General features: G+C 44.0%; 1 protein-coding gene across 9 annotated transcripts in view; it reads left to right on the top strand.

Moving 5' to 3' along the window:
- The first annotated feature begins 547 nt into the window (after positions 1–547).
- Positions 548–11414, top strand: part of KTN1 (kinectin 1) — a 57046-nt gene continuing 46179 nt past the window's right edge. For 2 of the 9 annotated variants that reach the window (XM_027704016.1, XM_027704019.1), the window contains exons 1-6: positions 552–665; positions 3216–3259; positions 4097–4654; positions 6255–6392; positions 8765–8932; positions 11203–11333. In XM_027704016.1, the coding sequence (XP_027559817.1) occupies positions 4132–4654; positions 6255–6392; positions 8765–8932; positions 11203–11333 (960 nt within the window). In that variant the 5' untranslated portion in view covers positions 552–665; positions 3216–3259; positions 4097–4131. Of the gene's footprint in view, positions 666–3215; positions 3260–4095; positions 4655–6254; positions 6393–8764; positions 8933–11202; positions 11334–11414 lie in introns of those variants that run through there. The other 7 variants (XM_027704021.1, XM_027704018.1, XM_027704014.1 and 4 more) reach the window with 6 other exon arrangements.

Genomic DNA, 11414 nt, shown 5'->3' with positions numbered 1-11414 from the left:
TCATATGTGGTATCTCTTAAACTGCTTAGTATTTAAAAAAAAAAAAATCACCTTAGTACCTATATTCCCCCCTTTTAATGTTAGTTTTTCAAAGAGGCACAAATCCCTGAAGATTATGTGCATTTTGGGACCCAGGCATTTATAGAAGCCGTGCTTTTCATGTGCTGGGACTGAGCTACGAGTGACTCATTAGCCAGATGGAGCTATAATTTATTTCTGTCTTCTCAAGTAAGCTAATCCCCTGGACCTAAACCGAATGAATATCCCGCGAAATGTGGTATCTGCACGGGGTGAAACTTGAGATTTAAATGCAAAAAGGTGTGTTAGAAAATCCAGGGCAACATTAACAGGCAGGGGAAGTCAGGTGCAAGCAGTAGTACTGCGCTGGAGTTCAGAAATAGCTGTTTTTCTGTGGCACGGGCTCTGTTTAGGGAACAAAAGTGCAATTCTTTTGTTAAAGGCAGGATGGGAACAGTAGCAGAGTCTGTGCACAGCCTGGGACAGATGAGGCTTGTTCCCCTTTTTCAGAATGACTAAAGAGATGTTGTGAGTTCTTGAATTTATGGATGAGACGGGAGCGTGTCTGCAAGGGGGGAGCCTGGCACGGGCGCTGGGCTCTGAGGAACGTGACCAGCAGCAGGTTAAGAATCAAATGCGAGTGAAAGGTGAGTATTTAACCAAATACCTTGAAATTTGAACGTAGCTGAAGTGCCTGTGCCTCTTGTAGGCAGCAGTGAGGGGGTGTGCAGTGCAATTCCTGGCGGGTGTGCCTTGCCTGGGATTGTGGGTTTGAGTGGGAGCTGGAGCAGCCGCCCCGGGGAGTTCTCTGAGGGAGCTGTGAGTGATAAAAGTCCCACTGCAGCACTTGTAGGGAGAAAAATGCATTTTTTGTGTGAGGGTGTCTCCTCACAGGAGCGGGACGGATGGTAAAACTAAATTCTGAGGAGCAGTTCAGCTGGTATGTGAAGGTATGTTAAAGTTAATGTAGCATTTGCTTTTTCTGGTTTATTAGGATGAGCTTCATCCTCTTTCTTTTTGCATGGCATAGAATACTTCTTTCCCCCTATAGATTGCTTCTGTTTTTTTCCTTTTTAATGTAACACAGGAGTATAAATGGGAATGACAAAACATTTTTAGTAATTGTAGATTGTCGGGGGACAACTGGAAATTGTGTGTGAGCCAAAACACTGCTGATTTACCCCATGGCAAGGATGCCACTTTATAAAGACATTTTGGCAAGGTGTGGATGGTGAAGGATGTTGTCTTGTTGTTCTGTATATGAGCCAGCAGCAGTGGTATCCTCCTAGAGTGAGTTTTAAATACCTTTGCTGAGCTGAGATGGCAAATAAGTGTATGACCATCATAGTGAGAGCTCTTGTTTGCCATTCCTGGGTGTGCTTAATCAATTCTAATTACATCCTGAGACTTTTATTTGGGTTCAGGGTTTGTTTTTTTTTTAAACTTTGCTTCCATGTGAGGAATTGGATTTGTGTATGGACTTCAGAGACGAATCTGCCTGCCTCTGATCAGTGTTTGAGGTGGGAAGGTCCACGTGGCTCATGCTTTGCTTCACCCTGATGAGCAGGAGGAGGGCAGGAGCAGTAACTGGTGAAGCTCTGAACCTCATCATTGCAGTGTCGTGCTCCAGATCCAGCAGATGATCCCATTGCTCCAGTGGAGGGAAGTGCAGGGAGGGGAGAGCAGGGTGGTGGAGGGAGACTCAGCAGAGCTCGCGCTGCTCGTCCAGCTCTGAGATCAGACCTCATCTAGTCTGACATGTGTTCCCCACCCAGACTAGCTGCTGTAATTATGTATTTATGGCTCCTCTTGAAGCAGCTGAAGCTTTTAAATGTGTCCTCTCCTCTCTGGTCTCAGAACAACAACCACTTTCTGTGAAAGTCCTGCCTCTGTGCCCACTGTGCCTCCTGACCCTTGAGTCTGGAACCCCTTCCCAACACGTGTTGTGCTGAGCGTGTGATTTGACCTGAGCATCTCCTGTCAGATGCTGGGAAAAGTGTAGGGACTGATGGCTGCAGGGTGGGATAGTCCTGGCTTGGCAAAGCCATGGGAGGAGTTTATGGCCAGCTGTGTGCTGGTGTTCCCAGCAAGGCAGAGATGGGCTGTGCTGGGCTCGGTGTGGTTGGGTATTGTAACTGTTGCTGTAATGTATTGTAATGATCAACTTAATTACACTTGTGAAAAATCTGCTTAATTACATATTTACTTTGGGGATTAGCCTTTCCCGTAAGCATTCAATATTGACTTTGGCTGAGACAAGTTTTCAAGATCTGCTTCCTTCAAGAGATGACTAATATTAGATCACTTAGTGCAGGGAGCTGGGTTTATCAAGTAGCTGTAATTAATCATTTTGAAAGCCCCAGCTTAGTTTTGAGCATCTGTGCTTTTTCTCCCCAAAAGACAAGCTTTTCCTCCCATCCCTCTGAGCCCTTCTGAAGCTTTCTGTGCTGGATGTAATTTTAGACCCGAGTCTTTTCAGTGAGCAGAAAATAAATACAAAACTGGGAGGAGACTTAATGTTAAGACAACTGATGAATAATTAGTGTATTGAAACGTTATTCTTTTATTTGTATAACCTAATAGCCAAATTAGAGTTCCCAATCCTTGCTTTTTCTGCTGCTCAATGCACTGTACAAATATATTATCACAGTAACTCCTCTCTGTCTAGAATTTCTTATATATATCAGCAATTCCCTCTTGAGCCAGAGCCAGGTTCCACATGGAGCTCTCTCCAGTGTGGCAGGGTGGCAAAGCCAGTTTATGGTAACAGCTTCCAAAACAGTCAGGAATTGAGGTAAAACAGCCTTAAATAAGTGCAGACTAATCCCCTTTTAGCCCAGAAGCAGGGAGAGCCTGTCCTCTCCCTGCACCACACAACTTCTCCATGGACTTTAGTCCCTGTGCCCTGGGTAGGCACAATTATTTTCTTTTCCTAGGCAGCACAGGGAATACTCTGAGCAGCGTGGGTTAAATCCCTTGTCTTTCATTCCCAAGGGACGCTTGAGTTGAAGAGTTGTCTTTTCTTGTGTAGAGGAAAATGTAGTTGAAGCACGTGCTTCCCGTGGTGGTTTTGAAACTGAGGTGGTGAATCAGGAATTGTATTTGCTTAATTAGATTTTGGATTATGTTTGTTTCATTTTTTATTCAATGTCTGGTGCCTTTTTTTTTTCCTTTTTCTTTTTCCTTGGAACAAACAGTCTGAGGAGGATTTGGATTCTACCTGCAAAAATCCAGGTCTGTTCATAGCAATTAGTTTTGAAAAGGGGGAGGGGAAAGTCAGAATGAAGCTAAAAAACCCTAACTTTGGGGTCAAGACAAGCCAGATTTTAACTCTGTGGTTCCTGCTTTAAAACAAAACAAAACAAAAAAACCCTAATGTTTGGTCTGTAAATGTCCTGGAAGTTATGCACTGTTACATGTGCAAAATAAGTAACAGATCTTCCTATTTTCCTATAAATGTATGGAATTTTCATGAGTTTGAAGTTGGGTTTTAGACTTCAAAAAGCAGTTTTTGAAAATACCTGATTCTTTATGATTGACTAAAATTCAGAGCTCTCTCCTTTCTTCCCCTCATTCCACTTCTGAAGCTGTCATAAATCTGGGAACAAAAGGAAGCTGAAACTTAACTTCCACTTGCCGTGATAAAGATCTTAATTCATTATGTTTGATTTATAAAAAACCCCCAACAAAACGGTGTTCTGCATGTACTAGTCCTTATTTCACAGCCTCTGAAAGTGCTGTCTCATGTATTTCCGAAATCAAAAGCTTTATGAAGTTCACACAGGGAAGGAAGAGTGAGGACGAGCAAGGGAAGAGGAGAACTGCTCTCTTCCCAGATCAGCAGTCTGGCAAATTGCAATTCTTCCTATCCAGGTTAACAACTTTGAAGGGAATGGTAAATGATTCCAGAAGTTGTTCCATGGTTGATGTAGTTTGGTAATTTTATTAAAGTCACTTTAAGGCTACACTATAACAATGAGAAATCTTTTATTATTATAATCACTGGAGGAAATGATATCGAGGGAAAACCTACTCAAAACCTAATTTTTTTTTTTCTTTTTCTTTTTTCCCCTCTAGGTTTTTTTTAAGGAATTATAGCTAAGAAAAAGCACAATGGAGTTTTACGAGTCTACCTACTTTATCATCCTCATTCCTAGTGTGGTTATTACAGTCATCTTCCTCTTCTTCTACCTTTTCATGAGAGAGACTTTGTACGACGAGGTCCTGGCGAAACAGAAAAGGGACCTAAAGTTCCAACCCACCAAGGCCGACAAGAAGAAAACCGAGAAGAAGAAGAACAAGAAGAAAGAAGCTCAGAACGGGAACATCCACGAGTCTGACTCTGAGAGTGCCCCTCGGGACTTTAAGCTGTCTGATGCCCTGAGCACAGACGAGGAGCACGTCACCCCCGTTCCCTCGGGCGCCACCGAGGCACCGGCCGGAGTCAGGGAGCGGAAGAAGAAGGAGAAGAAGCACAAGGCCGGTCAGGATGATCACGTAACTAAGGACTCGGAAGGATCCAAGTCTTCAGGCAAGAAAGTAGATCCAGTCCCTGTTACAAAACAGCCCACTCCACCATCTGAACCAACAGCAGCTAAGAAGAAGCCTGGGCAGAAGAAGCAGAAAAATGGAATGGGTATCTGATGTTGCATATGCTTCTTGCACAGAACGCCAAAAACCGTGTTCTGCTTTTTGCAAGGCCACAGAGTGTCTCTCACAACTGTTCTGCCTGATCTCTCCGAGGCAAAGCCCTCTTCTAACCTTTTCCTTTTTTACAAGCTATTACTTTCCCCCCCCCTCGTTTTTCATCTGGCAGCAATGCTCTGATTTTCCTCCTCCCGTCCTTGCTTTCTTCTACTAAAGATGAGGTGAAACAGAGTAGCTCGTATCTCTGCTTTGCTCTGTGGTTTGGCTGCTTTGCTCTCAAGCTGTCAAAACTTTGATTACCTGAAAGAACCTACTAGATGTTTGTTGTGTGCATTCTGAGGTCAAGCTCTGAGAAAAAAAAAAAGAGTCCTAAGAGTGGTTGCTCTGATAAAGGAGGGCATCTAGAGAGCCCTCATAGCAGACTGCAAAATAAATCATTGTTTAAGTGCAGGCTTAATGTACAGAGAGGTGTGTGGTGGCTGATTCATGGAAAGAAGCACTTACAGCTGCTTCCCACCTGCTACACCTCTATAATTGAATGGAACTGATGCTAAAACTGGTCTGGTTGTTGTAACTGAAATACCCAACATAGAACAGACCAAAAACTACTCAGAATCGTTTCTGTCTTGACCGTATCCTCAGCAGCTGCCAGGTCTCGGTGTGGTTGTCTGACTATGAATAGAAGTGAAAAAAGAATAAAAATACCCGGTTCCAGAAATAAGCGAAACCCGAGGTGTTTGCAGATCCCCTTTTGAGGTGCAGGCACAGCAGGTTTGCACAGGGAGTGAGGAAAAAGAGCGACATTGCTGCTCGATGTGGTAGATTTATATTTTTTTTTTTAATTCTTTTTCTGAAAAAATGGAGAGAAAAAGTCCCACCCACCACCAACAGAAGAAGTATCAAATCTTGTTTGTGGGTGTTCTCCAAAAATCTCTGTGGCACAGTTAAGTTGTGGTCTGCAGGCACAGTTCTGAGGGCAGCCACAACTAAGTCTTATCCTTGATTACAGGAGCTGACACCAGAGCCCTGCACTGTGCGTGTCAGCTCTGACAAGAATCTTAATATAGCCCAGGCTGTCCAAAATGATAAAAAAAATTTCTCACTAGAAACTGCTTTTCAAAAGAACAGTTCCCTAATGGGAAACTCTTTATTTTCTGCTTCTCACAGTCCCAGTAGCTATTGGGGGTGTGTGTTTAAAGTGCCCAAGTGGGTTCATGGAGGGGAGAAGTACACTTCTAAATGAGAAACTAATGTGGGTAACACGTGCTATCTGCTCTGTCACAGTAAAATCTGGATTGGATTTGTTAAACTGTTCCTTGCATTGCCGTGTGTTCTGCTTGCAGATGAGATTCCTGTCTGTAAAATCAGTAGGTGCTGTGGCTCCTCACTCTGCTAAACCTTCCTATACCTTTGGGGTTCTCTCCTGATTTGGGAATTGTCTGTGTGTATATGTGGATAACTTCATGTTCTGATTTAAAATATCTGAGTTTCTTTTCCTGGGAGTGGACTTTGGTTATTACAGATTTACTGATTTAAAAATAATGCCAAGAATATACAGAAGACTGTATTGTCTTAATTGTCTCTTACAGATGATCAGGATAGTAAGGCTGATTCTGTTGTGTCTCCTGCCAAAAAGCAAGAACCTGTGCTGCTCCACCAGGAGATAAAGCAAGAAAATGTATCAGGAAAGAAGAAAGTCTCTGCCAAGAAGCAGAAAGTTGATAATGGTGAGAATTCTGTCTGTGGTTTAGTTCAGATAAACTTATCTGTTAAACCTTTTTGCCATCCATACTTTAGTTTCTCTTCCTCTGGAAAATAATTTCATAGAATAATAACTCTTTTAATTTGAAAAAGCAGGAATTCCAGGTAGGAAAGATTGCTGAGCCTGAGATACTATTTAATTTTATCAACATCTGATATCACTCAGCATTGGATAATGCTGTGAACCCCTCTGAGCTCTCTTGGATCCAAACATCCACGCTTGAATGAGGACTAATGTGGAGACTTAAAGTATAAGCTGAGCAGGCTCTTAAGTTGCTCTGAGCAAGGCATGTCTGGAACTGCTGCAATCATCTGCCCCGAACAAGATTGCAGTTTTTTTAGCTGGTTGCTTTGACCACATTCCTCTCTTATTGTCCTTTTGTTGGCTGGCTGGGGCTCCAACACAAACTGTTCGTCTTTGCTGTCAAGGCCTTCACTGTTCGTCATCCCTCGTTCTCTGCCAAGATGCTGTTTCTTGTCTCCTCTTGGCTCAGTGTGTCTCTGTGTTTGTGTTTGTTTTTTTTTTCTTTTTTAAGTTTTTACAATGAGTGCTGTTGTGTCTGTGGCTTTTGGACACAGTGTGACTATGAAGATCTGTGAGGCCACCTTGTTAGCTTCAAAACTCTTCTCTACTGGGACAGCTATGAAGTTGGAGGCTGATGGGCTGCTCCTGGAGTAGACACTGTTGCTCCCTGTTTCCTTTATACTTTGGTCAGGTCATCAGGGGTCTGGATCAGTTTTGGGCCCTGGTCAGACCAGGGTGGGGTTCCAAGCAGTGTAGGGTTCCTGTATAACTGAAAAACTTCCAAATGATTCCTGGAAGAAACCTACTGATGGGGAACCTAGGATGTGACTGTCTTTTGTGGATGTTCTTGTGCTTTTCCCGATGGAAATGGGTGCATTGCATTTTTTTTGAGGGGCCACAAACTTGTCTGTACGTGGCAAAGAAGTGTCAGTACCAGCTCAAGCAGCAGCAAAGCCGAGCTGTCAGTGCTACAGGGGAACAGCTCATGCATTATTTGAACACAAGCTGTTTTCTTTTAAAGCCACCTCTCCAAAATGACAGAGCAAAAATGAGCTGTGGTGGGCATCAGGATCGGCCAAGGCAGCACTGTGGGGATTTCAGGTGTTACTGACACTGCAAAATGTCTCATTAAAGAGGTTTTGAAAGGAGGGGAAGTTAGTAAGGAGAGGAAGGGAAAATGTGAGGATGATAACCGGATTAGATGATGGATATTTCTGCTAGAGGAGAGCTCTCCTCACTTCTGAGCTTGCAGTGTACCTGCAGGTGTTTGCTGGCTGTTTAAGTGCAAAGACTAGCAGGTGGCACAAAAAGGTCCATCTGGCCTATTCTGCTCCTTAACAGCAGCCAGGGTTCAGAAGTGTTTTATAACTGGCTCTCTGGCAGCCAGGAATGCATATTTGTTTTGTACTGATGCCCCAAGCCCTGCATCCCACCCAGTTCCTCCTGTCCCTGCGCTGCTGTGTGGCATCTGTTGTCCATCAGCCCTGCAGCCTGGGCTGGCTGGGTCAGTGAGCTTTCCTGCTGGGATATGGCTCTGTGCACAACTTCTTGGATACTCCAGGCAGTGTGGCTCAGGACTGGGCAAACAGCAGATCCAGCTCTGGCTGTGTCTGTTGTCCCTGGTCTGTCGCTCTTCCTCTCCCTTTTGAGTTCTTTGGACAGAGGCTGCTCCTTATCCAGTGCTGTGTGAATGGAGACCCAGGGTCAGGCAGTACCTCTGGGAACCTCTCTGCATGTTAATGATGCCTGAAGCCTGCTCTGACAGCTGAGATATCTTCATTAGGAGCAGTTGAGTCTGCATGCAAAATAAGCCTGATTGCTGTCCCTGCTCTGTGTCCTGCCTAAGTGGTTGAGTTCACAGGTGATGTAATCCATGTGAAAATGCTGGCAGTGAAGTACCAGCTTTTAACAGAATAGGGACAAAAGACTTTACTCATACTTTAGGGATGCTGGATGATTTCATACACAGCCACAAGTAAACCAGTCTCATTGAGGCTTTGTGCAACTTTCTTATTAAAGTGAAATGAAAGTCAAAATGTAAAGATTCTTCTCTGTTACTTGTTAAAATGCTAAAAGGCAGCTTTGGAAGTAGAAATTAAGCTATTAAATTGCTATGCATTAGAGACCTTTATTTAATGGACTTACCTGAAGAGGTTTAATGAGTTAAGCTGTGAAGGATAACAGAAATGGAGAGTATAACTATTGAGGTTAGAGATGCTTTAATCCAATTCTAATATGTTATGCACCTTTTCTAAAAATGTTGATATTAATTATTACAAAGCTTTAACCCACCCTGTGGACTTTTGATTACAGTTTTGGTGGATGAACCTCTTATTCAACCAACTACTTATATTCCTTTGATGGATAATTCCGACTCTGGCGCTTTGGAAAAGCGAGAAGCGGTTGAAGTAGTAAAACACAACGTGAATGAGGGGATCCAGAAGAGCAGTGGCAAGAAACTGAAGAATGAAACAGATAAAGGTAAGAAACTGATAATTCAGGCATAGCCTGCTTGCAAACCTGAACAGGGTGTGGGGAGGGGGATCATGTTTTATGTGCTGTGAAGAAGGGATTTGAGGAAAACATTTGTGGCTGCAGGATGCTCTTCTTGTGTGTGCTCGTTTCTGCCTTGTCTTTGGCACTGTGGAAAGGGCTTCGTGCCATCTGAATCCTTTGAGCTCTGACTGGGCTTTTGTGTCCCCACAGTGAGCAAATGGGTGATCACAGACCACACAGATGCACGGGAGAGAGTTTTACAGTGGATAGTTCAGGCATTGCTAACAGGGATGGACTCTAACCCAGAGCTTTCAGCACAGGCTGTTGGAGTCTGTGTGAGGCTGGCAGTGCAGCCTGTGTTCTCTGGGGATGTTCACGGACCTGTCTGGGACTGACCCAGTGCAACACAGTTATCTGAAGCAGATTGCCAGTGGAGGTAGTCTGGCAGTTTCCAACAAGACTCAGAATTTTCCCTTCAGTGCAGTTGGAATTGGTTGGGACAGGGGAACTTCCCTCATTCTCCCACAGATGCCTGGAGTGATTAATGAGCATTGTGTCCCACCCTGAAGCTTTAAACAGGCCACTGACCTGCTCAAAGCCTGCCAAACTTACAGAGCCATGAGGTGAGACCCTCGAATTTGTGGGCAGCCAGAGAGAAGCCAAGTGGCCGAGCGATGATTCCCTGCTCGTGTTTGTGTAGGAGGCTGGTTCTCCAATGTTCCTGTCTGGTCACTCACCACACTCTTTGGAACCTCTCTTTTTAGACTTGTCTTCCAAAATGCTCCCTTGAAAGCTTCCTGGTGACCCTTTGTGATATCTAGGTTGGATTCCAATATGCCTGAGGCTCCTCTTGTGCTTCTGCCTCGATGTCTGCACGTTACTGTCCTGCAGCATCAAAGCCTCTCGTGCACCCGTCCCTTCTCATTTCCTTTGCAGGCTGTAACCTTCTCTGTGAACTCCTAATTCTCCTGTGTCAGCTGGGATTTGCCATCCCGATATAGAAATCTTCCCCTGTTCTAATTGTAAGCTCCTTGGATGCAAGGGCAAGGTCTTCCTGTCTTCAGGGAGCACAGGGCTCAGGCTGGTCCTGGCCAAGCTGCTGCAGACTCCCAGCTAACTGGGCTGTGGTCTCAGGATCTTGGCATATTCCTGGTAACAGCATCACTGCTGATGTCAGTGCAGCAGGGATGGGAGCTGCAGTCTATGGCCAAGACTAGGTTGGATTTAGGGCTAGAGGAGAGTGTGCTAGAATTTCTCAGTGTTTCCCTCCCCGTGCTCTGTTGTTCAGTGATTTGGTTTTATACTTGATCTCTTAGTATCGCTACTGCTTTTTTGTTCTTCATTTATATTTCAGACTCTGGAGATGTTTAGGTTCGATGTGTAGCTCGGTTTCAGTGGCATGTTTAGCACCTGTGGTGAGAAACCTGGACCCTTCTCCATGATCCTTGGGACAGTTTCTGAACCAAGCATCATTTCTAAGCTTGTGTTGTTTTTGTTCCTCCCATCCTTTCACATACTTTTGTGCACTGGTGAATATTTCACAGGGATATGGGATGCCTTGGTCTTGTGCTTCCATTTCCTGGAGTCAGGGGGCCACCTAATGACCTACCTACGTGCAGCCTGTTTTTTGAGCAGCGTTTTTTGTTTGTTAGAGCATAGTTCAGTTAAATTGTTCCTTGTTTGTGTCTTTTAAACACTTAGCCATCAAGAGGGATCTTACTGATTTATCTTCCTACTGCTGAATTGCTTCTGCAGCAGTTCCCTCAGTCTAAGTTTGGAAGTTAATATTTTTGTCTTTCATATAATGTAATCAAAAAAAGGGCCAGCTTTTAAATTAATTAACTTGTTGTGTGCTCGTTCAGCCAGGCTGTTCTTTAAATTGAGAGCTCAGCTTGAATTACTGTCAAAATACTCTGGAAGGGACTCTTCAATTTTTCACATTCATGCTATTTTTTTCCTCCAAAATCTGTGTTTTGCTTTGTCTTCTTGCTAGCAGCACTATAAACGTTACCAACTGTCCAAACAAAGTGGTGGGATTTTCTTTTTTTCCCAAAACTATCAGCTGGCAGATTGTTATCGGATTTAAATGGGAGAGATGTTGTTTTTGCTGAATGCTGGTGACCTCTCGCTTCTTGGCATTTCAGGCTGGAATTAAATGTAATGCGTAATGATACCCCATCACATGCTGTTTCGAGGCAAAGTAAATAATTCTGTGTGGAGTCCAAAGTAAATAAACCCTCCCTTCTGTGTTGCAGAGAATGCTGAGGTAAAATTTAAAGACTTTGTAACATCCATGAAGAACATGATCTTCACCGAGGACGAGGCCCGTTGTGTGGTGGAGGTGCTGAAGGAAAAATCCGGTGCAATCCACGACTTCTTGCAAAAGGTGGATGGCTGGGAGTGGGGTGGGAGGGGGAGACAAAACTTTACTAAACACAGAAATTGGAAGAGGTGCTGTCAGCTTAGC

This window comes from Neopelma chrysocephalum, unplaced genomic scaffold (assembly GCF_003984885.1).
Source record: "Neopelma chrysocephalum unplaced genomic scaffold, ASM398488v2 Primary Assembly neopelma1_253, whole genome shotgun sequence".
Lineage (NCBI taxonomy): Eukaryota > Metazoa > Chordata > Aves > Passeriformes > Pipridae > Neopelma > Neopelma chrysocephalum.
Note: the sequence above shows the minus strand (reverse complement) of the source record. Positions and strands in the feature narration are given on the sequence as shown.